We start from the raw sequence: 23,401 nt of genomic DNA, 5'->3' as shown, positions 1-23,401 counted from the left end.
TCCTGTTTTATCTCTTGGTAACCATTACATCTTTCTTTATAAAAAGTCAATTACTAACAAATAGTAATTAAATCATTTTTCCTAAACAAATGACCCGTTGTCACGTCCCTTTTTTAACAACCATGTAATGTCAATAAGAGGATATCATTTACCCTTATAGGACCATGGTTCCAATGTTGTGGAATGAAGCTAAATAATGCAGAAGTTGCATATCCAAAGTACCAGCTTTTGACTCTTTAGCTATTTGAACTCAGACTTTTAATACATCAAAGTATATTATTAGTAAGTCACTTACTCAAGATTGATATAAATCACACTATGAACGTCACAAGTGAATTAATCCATAAATGAATCTAGGATTAATTTAACTTGGATCCTATTTAGACTTGTCAATGGGCCGGGCCAAAGTATGTAATTTAACTTTGTGGAAGTATATATTTGACATTATCTCTTGGGAAAATTTGCTCTACCAGTTGAGTAGTAGTTTTTAGGTGAGACATATATTAATATCTGCAACTAGTTAAATTGTGATGATGTGGGAGATTTTCTAAAAAAAGGTATCATTAAAAGTTGATTAGGTAATGTGTTGGTTGGAGAAACTATGTATAAACATAATGTTTTTCATGATTTTTTATTGATTTCATGTATTGAATGATATGATTGCATGGTGTACAAGACGTGTGGCATGATGTAGAGGCACTCTTATAGCTAATTGTTTATTTTGAAAAATTATCTTTTAGAATTTGTTTGAATTGCATATTTTATGAATAGTTTGTTCAAAAACAAATTAGCCCCAAAAGTTGTACCCAATTATCACTTTGGTACCTAAAGTTTTAAAATGTTATACCTATTATTCCAATGCCTATTTACATTAAAAAAAGGATGCGACGCGATCCTAACATACCACGTCACACATTTTTTGTGTGAAATAAATTCAAAAAAGGAAAAATATTGAATTTATTTCAAAAAAATGAATTAAACCACGTGGCACATTGAGAGCGTATCATGTCAGTCTTTTAACAAAGCTGGGTCTTGGAGCAACATGTAATCTTTTGAAACTTTAGGTACCAAACTGATAAAAAAAACTATTTTTGTTTAAATGGGATTTTTATTCATAAAAAAGGCCAATACAACTATCATGGACCTAAAGCCCATAAGATACAACAAATCAACCCAAAGCCTAACCCAAAATGCATAAGCCCTATAGAAACCCTAGATACTAATAGCATCGCCGCCTCCCCATACACGGATGAGGAGGTGAGCGAGCATCCTAAAATTGTCGAGAAGCCGCAACACTAGCCTTAACAATAAGCTTGCCTTTAATGGGCCAAGTGAACATGAATCCCAGGGTAAGAAAGACGTTAGAATTGCCGCAACGTTGATGACAATCGAACCAAGGTCGAAAAAAGCCTTCGATAATTAACCATAACAACCAACAGGGGAAACCCTGATGCGATGACACCATCAGCCATCAAGGAACATGATCAGCCAAAACTTCAGGGAGATGTCGACGTCACAATAGACAAGACAAAAGCTTTACAAAGCAGAAAGGAAATTAAAAAAAAAGGAAAATAAAACGACCTAGAAAGGAGTCTCACTAGTTGCCGGAGTGATGGACAATGGCAAAATGGGCGAAACCATGGAGATCCTAAGCTCAACCTCTTGTCAACGTATTATGGCTGGCAACGGGAAAATAATCAGGCCTAGAGTTACTATGCCAAAAATGGACTGTAGTTGTAGATGTAAGCAAAGCCAATCTAACATCCGCTCATAGTTGAGCCAAACCCAAGTGATTTGAAAGAAAGAAGAAAATGAGATGTCTAGATAAAAGGAAGAGAAAATTCACAAAGTGATGATTTGGTACAGATTTAGGAGCTAATTATAGTTTAACCCAAAATAAATATATATACTTTAACACTTAATTGAACTCGCAAAGTATTCATTGTTTTAAATGTCTAAATATTAATATACATATTTTCATAAGATAAAAACCTCAGTTGCTCAAGTTTTTTAAATCAAATCTTTGCTTTGTTGGTGCTGGTCATTAGTTGCAACTTCTTCAACAATATTTTGTGATTTTCTTTTATTTATTTATTATTTCAATTTACAATATTGTGATTTTTATTTTGTTCACTATGTTTTCTCTAAAAGTAGTGATATTTTAATTTTTAGTTTCTGATTATATTCTAATATATATATGTGATTTGCTAAGGTAAAAAAGTTACTAGATCTATGGAAACTATTATTGGTGGTCGTTATCTTAATAAAGTATAGTGATAATATCAGTAAAATTAGAATATGAAATAATGAAGAGAATATACTATCAAAGGCTTGGGCTCTTGGACATCGTCAAGTTAATCTAATAACGATAATGATGTGAGATTATTTTACACAGATTTATATATCAATTTGTAGTGTTCTATGTTTGTACTATACCATGTGTTTGTATTCTTATGATTAATTGTACCCAGAAATATTTTCGAATAAATATCAGGTACTCGTTATATTCCAAATCAATTTTTCCTTAAAAATTTTCCCAAAAGATATAAGAAAAAAACTCTCTTATCTCAATAGCCACACGTTCATCTCCCTCAACAATCTCAAAGCATTGAACTTATTATAAATTTAATTTAAAAAAATGGAAACCCCACCTTTTTCCTGTTCTTCTCTTCCTGACACTCTATTTTTCATTTGATTCTGCCGAATTCTTTAAATTCTTTCTTCAATTTCAAAATTAGAGAGAAAAACCTTTTATTTCCTCTCAAGCCCATCAAGTTTAGAACCCTAATTTTTCTCTTTTTGAAACTCAGACGGTACAAATTTCACGGATTCCTTTTGGACAAATATACACACAATCATATATATATATTTTTCAACAACAAAAATAAAATCGAAATCTCAGAGTCTGACTAATAAATCCATTGCCTTCTTTAAGTTTAAAAATGCTTTTAAATTGAAGATTTTTAATTATCTGGGTTGATTTGAAAGTTTGAGTTTCCTTTGAAGCTTTGAATTTTTATCTTTTTGAAATTTGAGGGAACTCATTAGTTTACCCTAAAAAACGGATTTATTTGATTTCTTGCCCATCAATTAGTCCCTACAAAAGCCAAAGACCCCAATTTAGTTTCCTTATGAATTTTTAGATTGGCTGCTTCAATGTCCGTAGAAAGGTCATTTGAAGCCTGGGAAGAGGTCCAACGCCATGGCCAGGACCTTGCCGATCGGCTAGCTCAAGGTTTTACTGGTTTAATCCAATCCCACATGATCCCACCTTCGTTTCCATGGCCAAATCCTCCAAAATCCAAGCCTTTTGACCTCGAGTTCCCATCCCAATCCTTTACTAACAAGGATTTTGGTCTTCCCATTGATAATTCTGCTATTTTTGACATCGGAGACATTGGGAACAGGATTGGCCAAGTCGGGGCGGACTTTGGTGCTGGCTTAAACGGGTTGGTGCAACAATTCTTCCGGAGGTTACCGATCCCGTTTCGAGCTGAGGAGAGTGCAGTTGTGTCGGTTAGAGGTGATATGAGTGTGAAAGGGCAGAAGGCTGAGGTGGGTGTTAATGATATGGAGGGTTTGGTAGGATTTTCGGATTCAAAGGATTTTGGGTTTGTGGGTAATGAGGGTCATTCAGAGGGAGTGGGAGATGAGGAGATTCCAGGGTTTAATTTGAAGTCTGCTGGACTACTTGGGAGACCACAGGTAAACAAACAGATCAATAAATTGGGAATCTTTTTGGGGGATAGTTTGGTACTTGAATTTATGAACTTTGTTTGTGTTAAATTCTTGAGAAATTACTGTTTAAGCTTGTAAGATTGATTTACTAATTGCGGCGAGTGCCGATGTATAAGAAGCAATTTCAATCCTAAATTGTCATAAGTGATAAGTTTAGTAAATGGAAATGGGGATGTCTATTTTACATAATTGATGCATAGGTTAACTTGTTCTCGAGGAAACCAGAAGGTTTAAAACTGATGGGAGAGTAGTAGTTAGTATTATATTGCTGTTCATGGTGAAATATAATTGCCATTACCTATGATATAATTCTTTTTCAAGTTCGAAGTTAACAGTAAGTACTTTCTATAGAGGCATCTGTTTGGCCTAACTGTTAGCTACTATATGCATGAATATTACCTGTTTGACCTAACTGATGGGAGAGTGGTAGTTAGTTTTATATTTCTGTTCATGCTGAAATATGATATGCATCTAATTTTGTTGTGCACACACCTTCATTAATTATTTCTAAGACAGGTAGGAACAAATACAAATCTTGGGCTTGCCATTAGCTAGGATAGGTCTTTTTCAAGTTTTAAGCTAGCAGTAAATACTTTCTATAGAGGCATCTGTTTGGCCTAATGTAGCTACTATATGTTATGAATATTATCTGTTTTTTTTCCCTTCTTATGAATAGAAGTGATAGGGTTCCTTTTGTTTCCATTTTGTGAAACAAATGCGGAATTTATGTGTGGTTTTGAATTGGTTGATTTCCTCTCACTTCACATTTTTTTCTACTACCAATATTGCATGTATGTCTTAATTGTTTTGTTTCTCATTGTTAATCTTTGTTTGGCTTCAGGGAGTTATAAATATTACCTCAACATTTGAGAGTAGAACACGAGATTTAGAAAGTTCTTTGGTTGCAAGGGGAGACCTATGGAGAGTAGAGGCATCAAATGCCAATTCCACATCAAGGAATGACAACTCTTTATTTCTTATCCAGCTTGGACCAGTGCTCTTTATACGAGATACAACACTTCTTTTACCAGTTCATCTATCAAAGCAACATTTGCTTTGGTATGGTTATGATAGGAAGGTATGATAATCGTTTCAGAGAACAATTGGTGCTAGTAAATTTTTTGACAAAGGAAATTGGACTACCCTGTGAATTGCATTTATGTTCTGTGAAACTCAATTTTGCAGTGTCTTTGGCTCAAAAATGTCAACAGTTTGTGCTTAATGTGGTAGTATTAAGGTTATCTGATCTATTGCTTGATGATGCGAATTTCTACTGAATCAAGTAAATATGGGATGAAATTATTTCAACTCTCTCCCTTTCCCCTCTCATCTTCTTTGTATGTCCTTTGATCTCCGCTGTAGTTTATGTTTGGTCTAGTTTTATGGTAAAAAACATGAAACAGTAAACACATTTCTTTCTGAGTCAATTTACTTTCTCCAGAGTAGTTGTTTAATTTCTTTTTCACCCAAATTTGGATTTTTTTCTGAGCTCATTTAATCTGCTTAACTTTTTTTATGTGACTAAATTTTAAGCTCAAGCAAGTGTTGCTTAAGTTAGGATAAAAATATTTCGAGTTTTAGTTTTAATTCTATAACATTGATAGCTTTTACGTTCTTTTCTCCAAGTTTTAAGTGTCTGGATCATTTTAGTTTACTTTTGCTCGATAAGAGGCACCTAATAATTTTACATAGTAGTGCTTATATTGAAAAGTGAAAGCAAATAATATGGCTTGAACGTCATGTTTTGATATTTTGCTAATTGTTATCTTTTCTTGTCGGTTCTTATTTGATTATAATCTATTTGGTTTCAGAATGGAATGCATTCTCTTTGTCCTGCAGTATGGTCAAAGCATAGGAGGTGGCTATTAATGTCGATGCTCTGTCTTAATCCTTTAGCATGTGTAAGTTGGCAGCATTTACATCACTTTCTAAGTGTTTATGCTTCTGTTTCAACAGACTGAGTTTCCAAAATATTAGTTACTGGAATTAAAATATTCTAAATTTCCAGCTTTCTTGTTTCTAAGATAACTATTATCTATAATAGTGGAGAAACATAATTTTTCTGTTTTACTGCACACTTAAGAACAGCGGTTTGTACTTTTATCATCTTCCTAGAAACAACCTTCATAGTAAGTAATGGACTTTGGTGATAGCTGAGACAATCCTCCTGACTTCTTAGCTTTCTGCACTAAATATTCAAGAAAGTTTTAACTGCTTGAGGTGATTTTCTAACATAGACAATCTCTTTGCCATGTTTACTCTCCTTTCTTTTATTCAGTCGTTTGTAGATTTGCAATTTCCAAATGGACAGTTGACCTACGTATCTGGTGAGGGGCTGACAACAAGTGCTTTCCTTCCACTTTGTGGGGGCCTTCTTCAGGCTCAGGGCCAATATCCAGGGGAAATGAGATATAGTTTCTCATGCAAGGTCAGTCTTGAGCTATTACTGCCTGCCAACATGACAGGCATCAGAAGTTGTAGTTATTTAGTTTTTCTGAAACAACTTTGGCGTAAGGATTCACTATTCTATTTTGGGGTGCCTTCTGTAAGAGTGCTCAAACTTTTTGTTCGGATATTTCATCAGAATAAATGGGGAACTCGTATCACACCAATGGTTCTATGGCCTGACAAATCATTTGCACTGGGTCTTTCACAAGCCTTGGCTTGGAAGCGGTCTGGGCTCATGATGAAGCCATCCATTCAATTTAGGTGAGATTCTCCTTATTTGTGTTCATTTGCAACGGTTTAGAGTTTGTAAATCTATGTCTCCTTGCCTGCACTTACTATTCATGTTCGAGGATATTACCTTTCATACACTGCCTTTCAAGATCTTCATTAAGTTTTCTTACAAATTGCATGAATTTCTTGTAAATTGAACCTGAATTGCATGATTTTCATACACATGAATGCCACCTTCTTAAGTACTCAACATGACAACTTTTCAAGGTCCATAAATTATAGTTTTCGTCTTGCATTTCGTGTAATCATGGGTAAAATACTTGAGACTTGAACTTCTGTTTGTGGAAAAACAAATTTCAGTTGGGTCATTTAACAAGTTGTTTCATATTGCTTCTGCACAGACTTTGTTCTTCCTGTATGGTTCCTTTTTCCCTTGTTTCACTTTATTTATATATTTCTTCTGGTTATCATGTGATAGTTGTTTGTATGTATTACATCCTTCGAGGTCTTCACTATATTGTTTGCTACATCGATGATCAGCTTGTGTCCAACATTCGGTGGAAGTAATCCAGGGTTGCGAGCAGAAGTTATTCACACAGTGAAGGATAATCTCGATCTGATATGCGGCTGTTCTTTGGTGGCACATCCTTCTGCATTTGCATCAATATCAGTAAGTTATTACAATGCGGGTCTTCTTTTAAAGCTCATTTCATCTATAAGACTTGTTTGTTTGCATTTGCAAAAATTGTGAAATCCGGTATTCTTCATATCAGCTTCTGGAATTTTTGAGCTTTGACCCTTTTCTCGACTTTTCGTCTCGATGATGATGTTATTCGATTGTGCCATCGAGTTCTTTTTCCCATTTGCTTGCACACGCACCTTCATTGAAGACAAATTACTTGGATGCTCATATTCATGATGTTTATAGCTCATGCTTCTGTTGTGTTTACCAATTACACAGCTCGGGCGTTCTAAGTGGAACGGAAATGTTGGGAACTCGGGGATAGTAGTAAGAGTTGACACGCCGCTGTCCAGTGTGGGACGTCCATCCTTTTCTGTTCTGATAAACCACGTAATTGAATTTTGATAAGTTTGACACCCAAAGCATGGTGTAGAAGTGTTTATATAAAGTGTCATACACGTAGACAAATGATATCACGTGAATACCACGATGTTACCTCTCTTAACTACACTAATTTCTGATCTAAGTTTGGATATTCATCGCTCTTTTTTTCTTTTGGTTTCAAATTCTACATTTTACTTCTTCCTGCTGATTCTTGTTCTATAAATATCAGGTCAAATTTTGGTTTATTTTTTCTTTTCCTTAGAGTCCTAAATGCTGTATATGTGGGACATTAACTTGAAAAAGGAAAATGTTTAGTTTGTACTTTGTGGTTGGATCAGGAAGGTCCTCTATAAGAATGAATTTTCACTACGTTTTTGGTGTTTAAGATTGTTGGATTTGAACTCTAATTATCCAAATTAAGAGTCGAAAACCTTATTAACAAATCAAGTTTATATTGACAGAATTTTCACGTCATTCACTCGCAATTCTCAATCGGAGGACAACTCAAAAAATAATTAAATTTTATTTAAGCTTATAAAAAGAAGGTTATAAATTTATATAATTTTTTAAAATTATATAAATCTATAAAATTTGAAAAACCATAAAAATTCTAATGAATTACAAAGAATAAGTATAATTTTTTAAAAAAGGAAAATATTATATATAAATAACAAAAAAAAAGTTCTGAAAATTAAAATCTTAATAATAGAATGAACATATGGCATCAAATCAATCATTGGATAATGAGAATAGTTGTCAGAATATTTATGCTACTAATATTTGTAATTGTTGGATAATGAAATTTTGGTTTTATAGTATCTAATTGTACCAAAAATGTCTTATAGCATACAACACTTAGCGAACAATTTTTAATCTATTGAGGTCTAAACTACTATACTGTACTTAAAAAATTGGAGATAAAAAAAAATGAAAGTAATAAATTATGAATAAAAAGGAGAGGGTCTCACAATTGTCATTTTATTTGTGGAAAGTTGGAAACATTTAATTCAACATGAAAATGATCCAACGACTTGACTATTCCTATTATCCAATGATTGGTCTAATGCCACACATTTATTTTGATTTTAGGGGTTTAATTTCTAAAATGAGGAAGCAATAAGTGCCTTTTTTTTCTATTTTTTATGAATTTTTATAAGTTTTTATGATTTTATATATATATTTTATAAATCTATTTTTTAATTATTTTTATAAAATTCCAAAATTTTGATAACATTTTAATAATATTTATGATTATTTACAATTTATTTTATAAAAAAATAAAAATTAAATTAACCGCTGCCACATATGTAACAATCTGTCTATTAATTTAATGGATTAAGTCTTAATTAACTTTTTTGGGTTTTCTCTAAGAACAAAATGGATGTGCACAAGGCAAAAATGATGAACCCCTCTTGTTGGACTAAACTCAGTCCAACATATAACGCATGATAAATTGGTTGAGGTGGAATGTGGATAACCTTTTTTCGTTTTTCTTTTGAAATATATGATTCACATTTGCTTCTTTTAAATAATTTCCTTAAGAAATAAAATCCATCCATAAAACCTCAATCCTCACTATATTATATTTAGTTTAATTAACTACAGAGAAACTTAATTCAATTATTGCTTGGGTTATTTGCAGGAAGCTTTTAAACCCAGAGCAAGATGATTGTTGTTACCCCTAAACTTCCTTAACAGGCTGTACGCAGATGTTTCTCAAACCAATGATATAGTTATCAAATTACCAACTCGGATAATGCAGCACTACAGCAGCAGATCATCAAGAATCTGAGATGCAATACACAGTTTATGATCGTCTTCCTGGAAAACCCTAGAAACCACCATTAACCATGTGCCTTCATCAACGGCATTTCGTTTTGCTAGACTCTCCAAAACTCTGAATAATAACTTCTTGTTCTCTACCTGACACAACCCAGAAACAAATTTGTGTATACTTGCAGAATGTGGTACATAGCCCTTGAAAACCATCTCATCCAAAATGAATGCTGCTTTCTTCAACTGTGATCCACCACAAAGCCCATCAAAAAGCATCCTATAGGACACAACATCAGGTTTACACCCCTGCCCTGGTATATCTTCGAATAAATCATTTGCTTCACTCCATTTCCCATCTTTGCATAACACGCCAATCAACATGTTATAACTAATGATGTTTGGTTTACACCCTTTATCAGGCATTTCTTTAAGCACTCTATAAGCTGATCCAAAATCTTTCACCTTACAAAACTCATTAATCATCACATTGTATGTTGTTGTATCCGGTTTAATCCCATTCAACTCCATTTCCTCAAAGACCCTGCAAGCCTCATCCTGCCTCCCAACATTAAAAAGCCCACTAATTAAAGTGTTGTATATAGCCGAATTCGGTTTCATATTATTCGTAATCATTTCATCCTTAAGCCTGAAGGCCCAAGTCAACTCACCAATACTACAAAGCCCTGTAATCATCCCCTCATAAAGACGAGTATTTGGAGATACTTTATGAATCTTAACCATGTCATTTTTCAACTTAAACGCTTCCTTTATCTTCAATTCCACGCAGAGCGCATTAATCAACGTCCCAAACGTCACCTGATCTGGCTTCACGCCTTTCCTCTGCATTTCATCAAACAGGTTCCAAGCATCATCCAAACACCCATTTAAACAGCAGGCACGGATCAATATATTGTAAGTACAAGCATCCGGGCGGGCATATTTTTCCATACCCAAAAAAACTTGCTTCATATCATCAAACTTTTCGCTTGTCAAAAGCGCATGCAACAACGAGTTCACAGCCTTAACGGTCCTTGGGCAACGATACTGAGGCATTTCATCGAACACTTGCAGTGCACGGTCGTGTAACTTGGCCCGACCATAAAACTTGATGACATTGCAAAAAATGATCTCCTCTGGGACTATGCGCGTGTCGCTTTTGAGTTGGTGAAGAACTTGTTCCATTTCTTGGAACATTTTGACGCGACCGAGCTTGGTGATGATGAGGTCATAGGAAAGAAGGGAGTAACGGAAAGGTTTAGCGGTAGGACGGAGGTCTGGGATTGGGTTTTTGAAAAGGTTGAAGGCTAGGGTTGGGTCTTTTTGGGTGCGAAGAAGAGAGGAGAGCCTAAAAGGAGAGATGGGTTTTGGAATTTTCATGTCTTCGGCATTGGTTTGTTGCATTTGAGTGTGGATTTTATTTATATATATATTCCGTTCTTTCTGGTTTGTGGGATTTGGAAGTTTGAAAGAGCCAAACAAACATGATGATGATGATGATGATCCATATATCACAATGTGCAAAATTTAGATGTGTGGTTTGGGTTTACATTTTACAAACAAAACAATATTATTTTCGAATGTAACTAAACCACATTTTATCCCATCTCTATTCATTTCACTCTCACAAATTAACTAGCATTTTTTTCCACAAATGCCATCTTTAACATTATCTCATATATTTCCATCTACCTAAATTACCACACCATCCATTAAGAAATAATGTAATATTAATTTATAAAATATACAGTGTACTACTTCATTAAATAATAAATATTTGATGACTAAAGCAATACCCAACACCCATTCACACCACAAAAATAAAAAATGTGTAATGACTTATTTGGCTCTCCGATTTAAAAGAAAATTATTTGTATTATTTGTAAAATTACCTTGAGATAAATGGAAAAGTTAATGTCCGTCAACTTTGTTGATGTGGCATCCACGTGTACGTCATACTAGTAATTAATTAATTGTTGACGTGACATTCATGTCGCAATTCATATGTATGTGGTTAACTTTTTTTCATCCATTTTAATAGTTAAAAAGAAAGTAAAAAAATTATATGAGAACTTAAAATAATATATTCTTTTAGAGAGAAAACAAATCGTTATGTCAACAGAAACCAATAGCTAGAAATCATTAAAAACAAGTTGATTTGAGTGTTTATGCTAAATTATATGTTGTAATGTGAATGCGGGGTTTTGCTGCAAAAAGCTTAAATCAGTGTACATTAATTATGGTGCATAACGTATGAGTGGGAAATGAAGTCAAACCAGAAATCTATTCTATCAAAGGGGTCAATGAATTTATGAGATAAAATGGTATGGATTTGACTATTATTTATTGGAGTAGTATGATCTTAAAATGAAAAATTCTAAATGTAAAAGTCAAATTTACAAACCATACAGTGATTTATGTGTTATATTTTATTTTGCACGGCCAACTTGCTTCCTCCTTGACAATGATTACCTTGTCCCGTCCATCATCCATGTTTGACCATTTCCAATGCCCAATGCAATTCGGCGAACATCTTCAACCTATACGTTCTCTCAATAAAACTATTATATATAGGAATATAAGATTTTAAGTCGGTTGCTTTTGGATAAAGAAATAAAAATGTCTCTTGTCGGATGCATTTTCGTCCCGACAATAAATTTTTCTCTCAATAACAATTTATTTTCAGTGAATTCGGAATAATGGTTTCGGGACCACAAATCCGACCAGTAAATTATTATTTTCCTATTAGTTTAATATCTATGGGATATTAGTAAGGTCATTTTAAAACTTCATTAAGAAATTTTGATGTCTGCATGATTAATTAAGTGAAAAGGATTAAATTGTAAAAAGTGTAAAATCAGAATTCTATTAGCTAAAAAGGTCAAATGGCTTTTAAACTTTAAAGTGAATAAACTTAAATGGTAATTAGACCATATGTATGAGTTAGTGGATGTGCATGGCAAGGTATTAATGTAATTATGGAAGTTTTTAAAGGTTAAAATAGTAAATTAGTAATTAAAAGGAAAATTTAGTTAAGAAAAGATGAAAACAAGCTATCATCTTTTTCTTTTCATCTTGTTCTTGCCAAAATCACCATTTGAAGGGGTTGAGAGCTTCGGTTTCTATTTCTTCCTGCATGGTATGCATTCAAGCCTTGTTTTTAATAATTTTTATATTTTCGGGATCATTTTAACTTAATCTAGCTAGCCCGAGGTTCAATTTGTAAAATTTTTAAAGGTTGAGGGTTTTTTCATGAATGTTTTTGAATGAGTTTTGGTGTTTAATGGTAGATTATGAATCTTTGTTGAGAAATAAACAAGTTTTGTAAAGTAATTTTTGATGAATTTTGGAAATTAGGGACTAAATTGTTAAAGGTATAAATTCTAGGGTTTTAATGTGAAATGATGATAAACATGGGTTGTTTCAAGGTCCCTTGCATGTTTGATTAACATGGATTTTGTTTTAAATGGTTAAATTTTAAGTTATAAGCTTAATGACTAAATTGTGAAAAAGTTAAAATGTTAGGGGAAAATAGTAATTTTACATAAAATTGAATTATGGATTAAATTGAATTTTAGAAGTACTTATTTGAATGAAACTATTGTTTTAGATTACGAGCTTGTTGACGATCGTGGAAAAGGAAAGATTTTGGAGTAGTTCTCGTGCTTTGCGATTACTGCAAACTAATCATGTAAGTTCGTTTTACGTTTATCATTAGTTGAATTAAATTCCTTGTTAGTGATTTAAATCTTTAAAGTCTGTTATGGAATGATGTTTAAGTGTTGAGCTATACTGTTATTCAGGATTTGTGCCTAGCAGGCTTAGTGTCGGTGTTATTCAGGCTTTGTGTTGGTGTTATTCAGGCTTTGTGCCTAGTAGGCTTAGTGCTGGTGTTATTTAGGCTTAGTGTCTAGCAGGCTTATTGTCGGTGTTATAAAGGTTAACATCTTTTGAAAATTTGGTATTTGATAGAAAATGAGTTTACTTATCGAACTTACTAAGCTTCTTTGTGTTTATTAGTTTGATTTGATTTTGTAGGACTCTTGGAATCATTACTTTGATTGGATCGGCTTGGAAGCTCACGCACTATTATCTTTATCTTGGTAGTCATTTTGGTACTTGTTGGTAGTTGGTTAAAGTGGCATGTAATAGGAGAAGTCTTTGGTGTTATGATGTTTTGGTGAATATGTAAATGTTAAAATTTGGTATGTTTATACTTGTTGATAATGAATAGTAATGGACTTATGATGCATGACTAGGTAAGTCCTTTTGGAACACTTTTTAATAGTAGATGTATAAAGCATTTTGGTAAAAAATGTTGGAGTGAGAATGGTCAATTATGTTGTGTTTTTAAACTTAATATGGAATGAGATTTTTATGCATTAATTGTGGTATTTTTGACATGTTTAAGTAGGTATTATTTGTATGTGTTTGAGGTGCCTATGAGTGGCATATTGGTTGAGTGTTAGATGGATGATTTAACATGTTTTTAGCTTGTTTAAGGTCATTTTGAATAGGTCTTTTGGCTGGTAAATGGTTTACTTAGGTTCCAAGTAAGCTTGAAATGGTAAACTTATTGTTTAAGATTCATTTTGGGTCCACATAGCCTGAGACACGGGCGTGTGTCCCACACACGGCCTGGCGACACGGTCGTGTGTCATCTGAGAGTTCATTTGTATGCAAGTCAGTGAGTTACAAGGCCTGACACACGAGCGTGTGGGGCAACTCAGAAAGTTACACGGGTGATGACACGGGCTGGGACACGGTCAGGTGTCCCTCGTTCGAAGGTTACATGGCTTGATACAGGGGCATGTGTCTCAGCCGTGTGACCCTTGTTTCCAAAATTTTGTGAATTTTTCCTAGACTTCCCAAATGATTTCAAATTGGTCCTGATTTGCTCCTAAGATATTTTTAGGGCCTCGAGGGCTCAATTTAGAGACGGTATTTATATGTATGATTGATTTATGATATGTTTATGTTAGTGAATGACATATTGCTTAAATGTTCTGATAGTACAGAAATCCTTTGTAACCCTAATCCAGCGACGGATACGGGTTAGGGCGTGTTACACTTAGTATGTTGTTCACTATATATATATATATATATGAAGGAAATTTGGAATTAAATCCAAGTTCATATGCCATGTAATATAATACTTTTATCGTTATAATAAAGGGTGACTCACTAAATTATGGGTAAATTTTTTGTTTTAATTGCTACATATTTCGAAATTATTTTTTGTTACTCAACTGTTAAGTGGTACTTTTTAGTTGGTATAATAACAATTTTAGTCCTATTCTTTTTTATTTTTTATTAATTTGACTTTGATTCAATATAAACATTATAAAAAAACTCAAAATTATTTAAAAATAAAAAATTTTATATAAAAATTATAGAAAATTAAAATCTCGAAAATGTTGTTGTTGAAGAACTAATTTTTATGGGAAAAAATAAAATTGTCATTCAATAGAATCCAACAACAAATTGAAAACAAAACAAAACTAAAAAAAATGTTAGATCATTATGTGCTTCCTTAGTGTTTCTCAAAACCAAACTAGTAATACCTTAAAGTCAAGTTCCATGCCCTTGAAGAACCTTCATAACTAATATTATAGAAGCTTGTGAAATTAACTTCGGTGTAATTTTTTTGGCAAAAATATAAAAATATACCACAAAATTATCTTTTTCATAATCAATTCAATTAATTTGGAGTATTTAAAAGTAATTTTCCCTTATTTTCTCTCATTTTATCTATACTTGAAAATTGTATCTACTTTAATTTTAATTTTTACAACTATAAAAATTTTAAAAAATAATTTTTTATCATTTATATATAATCAGGGTTAAATTGATAGAAAATTGAGGATTAAAATTATTATTATAGCAACTAAAAAAAGTACTAATTAATAGTTGGGTGATAAAAAAATAATTTTGAAAATTTAATGACTAAAGTATAATTTTTTTTAATTAAGTGACCAGAGTAGAAACTTTCTACTCAGTTGAGAGATGAAATTGATAATAGTTTGTTCTAGAAGTTAATGAATATCATCCTATCAATTTGTTTATTTTTGTATGGGGACCTGCTTTCATATGGGTAGGTAAGGTTTCGACCTGATTTCTTTAGAAGTTTATAAATTAATATTCTGTTTGAAAATAATAAAAAACTTTTAGCTTGCCTCATAAAATTTACTAGGAAATAATCAACCTGACATAACTTTATGCACACTCTTTATCCTAGGTTGCTTCTTCCTAGTAACTTCATTTACCGACATTGGTTGGTCGACTTGAAAGCAGATTTGGTGGAGTTGGAATATATATATACATTTCTTTAGGAAGCTCATTTTCAAGTTTACCTCAATCTCACTTGTATCATTGGCTATATTTTTTCTTGAGAAAATATGGTGACTAGGGTTTTCATTCAAATATTTGTCCTGTTTTTAGCTTGTTCATCGACATCGAGTTCATCAACTCATTTATGTCTCTCAGATCAAAGAGCTTCCTTGCTTGAATTCAAGAACACCCTTTCTTTTAATGATTACTGCATGCAGTTTACTTCCCCCCAGACAAATTCCTGGAACGAAACCGCCGATTGCTGTTCTTGGCAAGGTGTTAGCTGCGACAAGCAGACCGGTCATGTAATTGCCATCGATCTCAGTGGCGGCTGTCTTCAGGGTTCTCTCCATGCAAACTCCACCCTTTTCCAGCTTCGACAACTCCAACAACTCAACTTTGCTTACAACGATTTCAATGGCTCTATCCCATCACCATTATTTAACCACTTCGTGAGTTTAACCTATCTTAATCTTTCCGGGTCTGGTTTCTCTGGCTTAATCCCACATGAAATCAGCCTCTTGTCGAGTTTGGTTTCACTCGATCTCTCCTATTCTAGTTTGACATTTGATGCCATAGGTTTCGACAGGCTTTCACGAAACTTAACCAAATTAAGAAACCTTGTCCTAGAAGGTACAGATATGTCAGGTGTTTCAGTTGCTTCCTTCTCGAACTTGTCTTCATCAATGGAAACATTGATTCTCGGAACTTGTCAGCTACATGGGGAGTTCCCAAGTGAAGTTTTCAGCCTTCCATATCTAAAACATGTAGAGTTAGCTTGGAATGAAAACCTCACTGGTTATCTCCCTAAGACCAACTTGAGTCCTTCCCTTGTGTCGTTAGACCTTTACTATTGTCGTTTCAAAGGATCAATTCCTTCATCGTTTGGAAACCTCACTCAAATCACCTTGCTAGATTTTACTCAAAACGATTTCCAAGGAGAGATTCCAGATGTTTTTGAAAACTTGGACAAATTGACTATACTGAAATTTGGTTCCAACAATTTTAGTGGTCAGGTTCCTACAACTGTGTTCAACCTCACCCAAGTTACTCAGATAGATTTGTCTCACAATCGATTAGAAGGAACCCTGCCAAATCATGTCACTCGGCTGCAATTTCTTCAATATCTTCCCTTAACTAGTAACCTTATAAGTGGTGGAGTACCGGTATGGTTGTTTTCTTTGCCATCTTTGATAACCATAGACCTCAGCTATAACAAACTCACTGGTCCAATCGGCCAATTTCAGAAGCCTAATTCTGTTATGGTTATTGATTTGAGTTTCAATGACATTCAGGGTCCAATACCCTCCTCCCTTTTTGATCTTAAGAACCTTTCATCCCTTCTTCTTTTGTCAAATAACTTTAGTGGTGTCATCGAGTCAAGCATGCTGTCGAAGCTGGAAAATCTTTATGATCTTCAGCTTTCGAATAATGGTTTAGTATCATTAAGCAGCAGCAATGATGGTGTAAACTATTCATTTCCTCAGCTTACTAGAGTATTATTCTCGTCGTGTAGCGTAAGGAAGTTCCCGAGTTTCTTTCGAACATCGAAGGTGGAGGTTTTAGATCTTTCCAATAACAAGATTTCAGGTGGAATTTCTAAATTGGAAGCTGAAGGGTGGGAGGGATTGAACATGTTGAACCTTTCCAACAATTTTCTAACCAGTTTGGAGCAGATTCCAGGAAAATATCTTCAGATTCTTGATCTTCATTCCAACTTACTTCAAGGGCCAATTCTCTCTACTTGGTTCAATCTTCCACCTCCAAATCCACCATACTTGAGTCTGCTTTTAATATCGGAGAATAAATTGACTGGCAATATCCCTTCTTTGATCTGCAATTGGACTTCATTGGTGGTTCTCGACTTGTCTAAGAACAATATGAGTGGAACTATTCCAGAATGCCTTGGAAACTACAGCTATGGTCTCCAGTTCATAAATTTGCAGGTGAACAATTTCCATGGAAAAATCCCAGATTCTTTTACGAATAATATGCTGAAGAATCTTCTCCTCAATGACAATCAATTGGAAGGATCACTGCCTCGATCATTGGCCAACTGTACTTCCTTGGAAGTTCTAAACTTGGGGAACAACAACTTAACTGATACATTTCCCCATTGGTTAGCTTCACTTCCAAGTCTCCAAGTTCTTATCCTGAGATCCAATAGATTCCATGGTTCCATCTCCAATTCTATAGCTTCATCGAACTTCTCCGCACTGCAAATCATCGATTTCTCTCAGAACGAACTCAGTGGCCCTTTGCCTGCAAATTTTTTCCGTAATTTGAGAGCAATGAAAGATGCACCCAAAGAGAAACTTCCAGGGTCATATTTATTCAAGACTGATGCTCGAGTTCGATATGTCTATCAATACTACCAAAGTCCAGTCAATGTTACGATGAAAAGGTTAGAGCTTGAGTTTCTGAAAACCTTGGCTATCTTAACAGCCATGGATTTTTCAAACAACCTGTTCACTGGACAAATTCCTGAGGAACTCGGAGATCTCTTTTCCCTGCAAGTCCTCAACTTATCTCACAACAGCTTCGCCGGTCCAATCCCTTTGTCTTTCGCTAACATAGTAGCGCTTGAATCATTAGATCTATCATCCAACAAGCTCAGCGGCAGAATTCCTTCGAAATTGACAAATCTAACATTTCTTGCAGTGTTAGATCTTTCAAAAAACGAGCTAGTGGGAGCGATTCCAAATGGGAATCAATTCAGCACGTTCGATAATGTTTCGTACAGCGATAACTTGGGATTGTGTGGCATGCCACTGTCAAGGCAATGCAGCACCGCCGGAGAAACAACACCAGCACCACCTGCACCAATGGTTAGGGAAGATGAAGATTTCGTAATACCCTTTATATGGGAAGTTGTAATGATGGGGTACGGATGTGGAACAGTGTTGGGATTAAGCTTTGGTTACATCGTTTTCACAACCGGAAAACCATGGTGGATCGTGAGAATAGTTGAAAGGGATCTGCAAACCAAGTTTACAAAGTGGGTTAAAAACAGAACACATTCAAAATGATTGTGTTTTCTTTTCCTCTGCTATAAGAGAAACAGTGGAACATGTTTCAACCTGAGTTTTGTAAGATCTGGTATAAGTTTTCAAATTTGGGGCATCCATTGAAGATCGGAATGGTTGTAACAAGATGTTCTTGGTTTGTCTTCATGTTTTTTTTTTTCTTAGATAATATTCTAATCCATGGTTTATGCATTTGTTCTACCACCTATTCATAGTTTTTTAAAGAGAAAATTACTTTGATACATTTAATAATTTATTAAGTTTTAACTTATGTGTTAGGCATAAAAAAGACCTTAGGTGTTGCACACGAAACATATAACTCGTAGTTAATAAATATTTATACTGTTTTCCATTGTGTTATTAAATTGAGATTTTAAGATACTAACATGTTAAACAAACGAGTGAGTTTTTTTTTTGTTTTAATTATTTAAATTAAATTAATTCAGTGATTTTTATTGAACACTTAAAAAATAAATTATACGTTTTCAATAATTATTTTATCTATATTAAAATAAATGTAAAATGCTATTTTTGAAGAATTTAAAATTCGATAATTTAGAATTATTTGAATTCAGATATCTTATAAAAAATTTAAAAAATAAAATAAGTGAAAAGATAATTCAAAATTGAAGGATATTTAATTATTTATTAAATAATTTTCTATTAACACAATATCAAAATAGGAAAAGGATAATAGTGTTTTGTTAAGAAATGGCTTAAAATTGGTAGTGGATTGTTGTTGTTGGTAGTGGGTTGTTGGTGGTAGTGGATTAGTGGATGGTTGTTGGTGTCCATTTTCAACCACAAATCTTTGCCAAAGTTTTGGACAATTATGTCCTTGAACTCTCTTATAAATAGAGAGGTTCATTAGCCATATTCATCATCCCAAACCAAGAGAGAGCAAAGCTTGTTCTTTGAAAGCTAGGATTTTAGCTTTCGGGTTTTCTATAGGGGTTGAGAGTTGTGAGGTTCTCGGGTTGTGTCTTGAGTGTAAAACACTTGTAATCTTCATCTTGTTATAGTGAAATTTCTTTTCGCCTCTGCCCGTGGACGTAGGCATTAAAGCCGAACCACGTAAATCCTTGTGTTCACTTTATTTTTCGTTCCGGTCAATTTACTTGTAGTCATATCGGAGTTCTCGAATCGATCCTTTCCGCAACAAATTGGTATCAGAGCGTAGTTGAAGGAGTGATAATATTTTCTGAATTGCCCTGTGACTGCAGCTTTGTCTGATCTTTCACATCAGGAAGAAAATATTATCATTCATTCAAAGGTTCCAAATTATGGCTACAAGTGTTTCATCGACTAAGTATGATGTCGAGAAATTTACCGGGAAAAATAGTTTCAGTTTATGGCGCATCAAGATGCGGGCAGTGCTGGTTCAACAAGGATTGCTAAAAGCATTGTCTGGTAAAGATAAATTACCAAGCACGCTTTCGGAAGAGCAAAAGGATGACATGCTAGAAAGAGCACATAGTGCTATTCTGCTATGTCTAGGAGATGAAGTGCTACGAGAAGTAGCGGATGAGAAAACCGCGTCCGGTTTGTGGCTCCGGTTAGAGAGCAAGTACATGACGAAGTCATTGACGAACCGGCTCTACCTCAAGCAAAGACTCTATGCCCTGAAGATGGAGGAAGGTACACCTGTTTCCCAGCACCTGGATAAATTCAATTCCATTATCATGGATTTGAATAATATCGATAACAAAATCGATGATGAGGACCAAGCAATAATTGTTTTGTGTTCTTTGCCTCCCTCGTATGAGAATTTTGTTGATACAATGATGTACGGTCGTGATGACCTGACTCTAGAGGAGGTGAAAAATGCCTTAAGTTCCAGTGAGTTGAGGAAGAAAATCACTGGTAAGGTGGTCGAAAACAATGAAGGCGAAGGCTTGGTTGCTCGAGGAAGATCCAAGGCAAAGGGTGGAAGTTCAAGTAAAAGCCATCCTAGATCGCAGTCCAAGAAGAGAATACAGTGCTACTACTGTAAGAAGTACGGGCACATGAAGGTAGATTGTCCGAAAAGGAAGGAGAAATCAGAATCACAGGAGCAACAAAATGATCGTGCGAATGTAGCTGATGCAGATTCTTCAAGTGATGCCGAGATCGTTCTTGCAGTATCCGACTCTTACGCTGGTGGGAGATGGATTCTTGATACGGGAGCTACATTTCATATAAGTACTTCGAAAGATGCATTCTCAACATACGAGAAGCATTCTGGTTCAGTACTAATGGGAAATGACCACGCATGTCAAGTCATGGGGATTGGCACAGTTCGTATAAAGATGTTTGACGGTATTGTTAGAACCCTAACTGATGTTCGGCACATTCCAGAAATGAAGAAAAATTTGATCTCTTTGAGTACGTTGGACAAGAAAGGCTTTCGGTACTCTGCTGAAGGTGGAGTTCTCAAGGTATTCTCGGGTGCTTTGACTGTGATACGTGGTAATTTGGAGCGGGGCCTTTACTTCCTCGATGGTTCCTCGGTTACAGGTGTTGCGGGAGTGTCATCATCAGATGATCTAGATTCTGACACCACGAAGTTATGGCATATGCGGCTCGGGCATATGAGCGAGAGAGGCTTATCGGTGCTAAGCAAACGAGGATTATTGTCTGGGCAGTGTACAGGAAAGTTGAATTTCTGTGAGCACTGCGTCTTCGGTAAGCAGACTCGGGTAAAGTTCAGCACTGGGATTCACAAGACAAAAGGCACAGTGGATTACTTCCATTCTGACCTTTGGGGGCCTTCTCCGACAATTTCTAAAGGTGGTTACAGATATCTGCTTACCTTTATCGATGATTACTCGAGAAAGGTTTGGGTGTATTTTCTGAAGAGCAAGTATGAGGTTCTCATCAACTTCAAGCAATTTAAAGCTTTGATCGAAAATCAAACAGGAAAGAAGATCAAGCGATTCCGGACGGATAATGGCTTGGAGTTTTGCTCAGGTGAATTCAATGAGTTCTGCAAAAATGAAGGAATAGTGAGACACCGCACTGTTCGTCGAACACCACAACAAAATGGAGTTGCAGAACGCATGAATAGAACTCTCTTGGAGCGAGCTCGTTGCATGCGATCAAATGCTGGGCTCGGTGAAGAATTTTGGGCTGAAGCTGTTAATACTGCTTGTTATTTGGTTAACAGATCTCCGTCAACAGCTATTGAGCTGAAGACTCCTGAGGAAGTATGGTCTGGTTCTCCTGCTGATTACTCTGGTTTAAGAGTGTTTGGCTGCCCTGCGTATGCTCATGTAAATGAGGGAAAACTCAAACCGAGGGCGAAGAAATGCATATTTCTTGGATACGGCCAAGGGGTGAAAGGATACAGGTTGTGGTGTCCTGATCCGGTTTCGTCCAAGTTCATCATCAGCAGAGATGTGACTTTGATGAGTCATCCATGCTTCGATCCACCACAAATTCCCGGGAAAAGGAGGAGTCAGATAGAATGGGAGATCACGGTGTTGAGAAGCAGGTGGAGTGTCAGGTGGACGCTCCAATTCCTACGGAAGGTACTTCAGTCCAGGATGATCAAGTTGAGGTGCAAGATTCCGATGAAGATGAGTCACCTCAAGAAAAACCATATAGCATTGCCACTGGAAGAACGAAGAGACAAATCAAACCAAATCCGCGTTACGCTAATCTGGTGTCTTTCGCGCTCAGTGTGGCGGAGTCCATTGGTATAGAACCTTCCAGTTATAATGAGGCTGTCACGTGTGATGAGTCGGCACAGTGGGCAATTGCTATGAGTGAGGAGATAGAATCTCTTCACAAGAACCATACTTGGGAGTTGGTTAAGCCGCCAAGTAACCAGAAGATAGTTGGTTGCAAATGGGTCTTCAAGAAAAAGGAAGGCATCCTAGGGGTTGAAGCAACTAGATTCAAGGCACGATTGGTTGCTAAAGGCTTCACTCAGAAAGAGGGGATTGACTACAATGAAGTTTTCTCCCCAGTCGTAAAGCATTCTTCCATTCGTGTATTACTTGCCATGGTGGCCAAGTCTGATCTAGAACTTGAGCAGCTTGACGTAAAAACGGCGTTCTTGCATGGTGAGCTCGAGGAAACAATCTACATGCGTCAACCAGAGGGTTTTACAGTTCCTGGTAAAGAAGACCATGTCTGTCTATTAAAGAAGTCTTTATATGGATTGAAACAATCCCCAAGGCAGTGGTACAAGCGGTTTGATAGCTTCATGATTCAGCATGGTTACACAAGATGTGACTATGATGCTTGTGTCTATCATCGGAAGCTCTCAGATGGTTCGCACATTTATTTGTTGCTGTATGTTGATGACATGTTAATTGCTTCCAAAAACATGTCGGAAATCAACAAGTTAAAGTCGCAGTTGAGTGGTGAGTTCGAGATGAAGGATCTGGGTGCTGCCAAGAAAATTTGGGCATGGATATTCACAGAGATCGCAAGGCGGGCAAGCTTCGTGTGTCGCAGAAGAACTACATTGAAAAGGTTCTTCAACGCTTCGGCATGGATAAAGCGAAAACTGTGAGTACTCCGTTGGCACCACATTTCAAACTCTCTGCAGAGTTGTCACCACAATCTGATGAAGAAAAGCAGCAAATGTCTCACATTCCATACTCGAGTGCAGTTGGAAGCGTGATGTATGCAATGGTTTGCACTCGTCCAGACATTTCACATGCAGTTAGTGTGGTCAGCAGATACATGAGTTGTCCTGGCAAGGAACACTGGCAGGCCGTGAAATGGATTCTCAGTACTTGAGAGGTTCTGCAGATTTATGCTTGGTATGATCAGAGTGACTGCACTAGCAGTGTCACGG

The 23,401-nt window shown here is 35.5% G+C and overlaps 3 protein-coding genes and 1 long non-coding RNA gene across 5 annotated transcripts; 3 read left to right on the top strand and 1 right to left on the bottom strand.

Annotated features, from left to right (window-relative positions):
• The first annotated feature begins 2,432 nt into the window (after nt 1-2,432).
• LOC107893716 (uncharacterized) lies at nt 2,433-7,634 on the top strand. Of its 2 annotated transcripts, none has more exons than XM_016818779.2 (7): nt 2,433-3,705; nt 4,580-4,816; nt 5,550-5,639; nt 6,017-6,166; nt 6,323-6,447; nt 6,958-7,087; nt 7,379-7,634. In XM_016818779.2, the coding sequence occupies exons 1-7, from the start codon at nt 3,157-3,159 to the stop codon at nt 7,502-7,504; spliced, it is 1,407 nt and encodes a 468-aa protein (XP_016674268.1). In that variant the 5' UTR covers nt 2,433-3,156; the 3' UTR covers nt 7,505-7,634. The 2 variants fall into 2 exon arrangements, with proteins under 2 accessions (XP_016674268.1, XP_016674269.1); XM_016818780.2 differs by having other exon boundaries at nt 2,435-3,705; nt 7,191-7,634.
• Nucleotides 7,635-9,037: 1,403 nt separating this feature from the next.
• On the bottom strand, nt 9,038-10,801 carry LOC107893715 (putative pentatricopeptide repeat-containing protein At1g53330). The gene has a single exon (NM_001398517.1). The coding sequence runs from the start codon at nt 10,658-10,660 to the stop codon at nt 9,248-9,250; it is 1,413 nt and encodes a 470-aa protein (NP_001385446.1). The 5' UTR covers nt 10,661-10,801; the 3' UTR covers nt 9,038-9,247.
• Nucleotides 10,802-12,333: 1,532 nt separating this feature from the next.
• LOC121225126 (uncharacterized) lies at nt 12,334-13,589 on the top strand. Its single transcript, XR_005923019.1, has 3 exons — nt 12,334-12,395; nt 12,867-12,947; nt 13,295-13,589. It is a non-coding gene; the product is annotated as an uncharacterized lncRNA (long non-coding RNA).
• A 2,065-nt stretch (nt 13,590-15,654) lies between these two features.
• Nucleotides 15,655-18,615, top strand: LOC107919234 (receptor-like protein 7). Its single transcript, XM_016848736.2, has one exon. It carries the CDS (start codon nt 15,655-15,657, stop codon nt 18,613-18,615), a length of 2,961 nt encoding a protein of 986 aa, XP_016704225.1.
• The last annotated feature ends 4,786 nt before the right edge of the window (nt 18,616-23,401 follow it).

The sequence above is a fragment of the Gossypium hirsutum genome, chromosome D13 (assembly GCF_007990345.1).
Source record: "Gossypium hirsutum isolate 1008001.06 chromosome D13, Gossypium_hirsutum_v2.1, whole genome shotgun sequence".
NCBI lineage: Eukaryota > Viridiplantae > Streptophyta > Magnoliopsida > Malvales > Malvaceae > Gossypium > Gossypium hirsutum.
The sequence above is the reverse complement of the archived record's forward strand: the minus strand, read 5'-3'. Positions and strand labels throughout refer to the sequence as shown.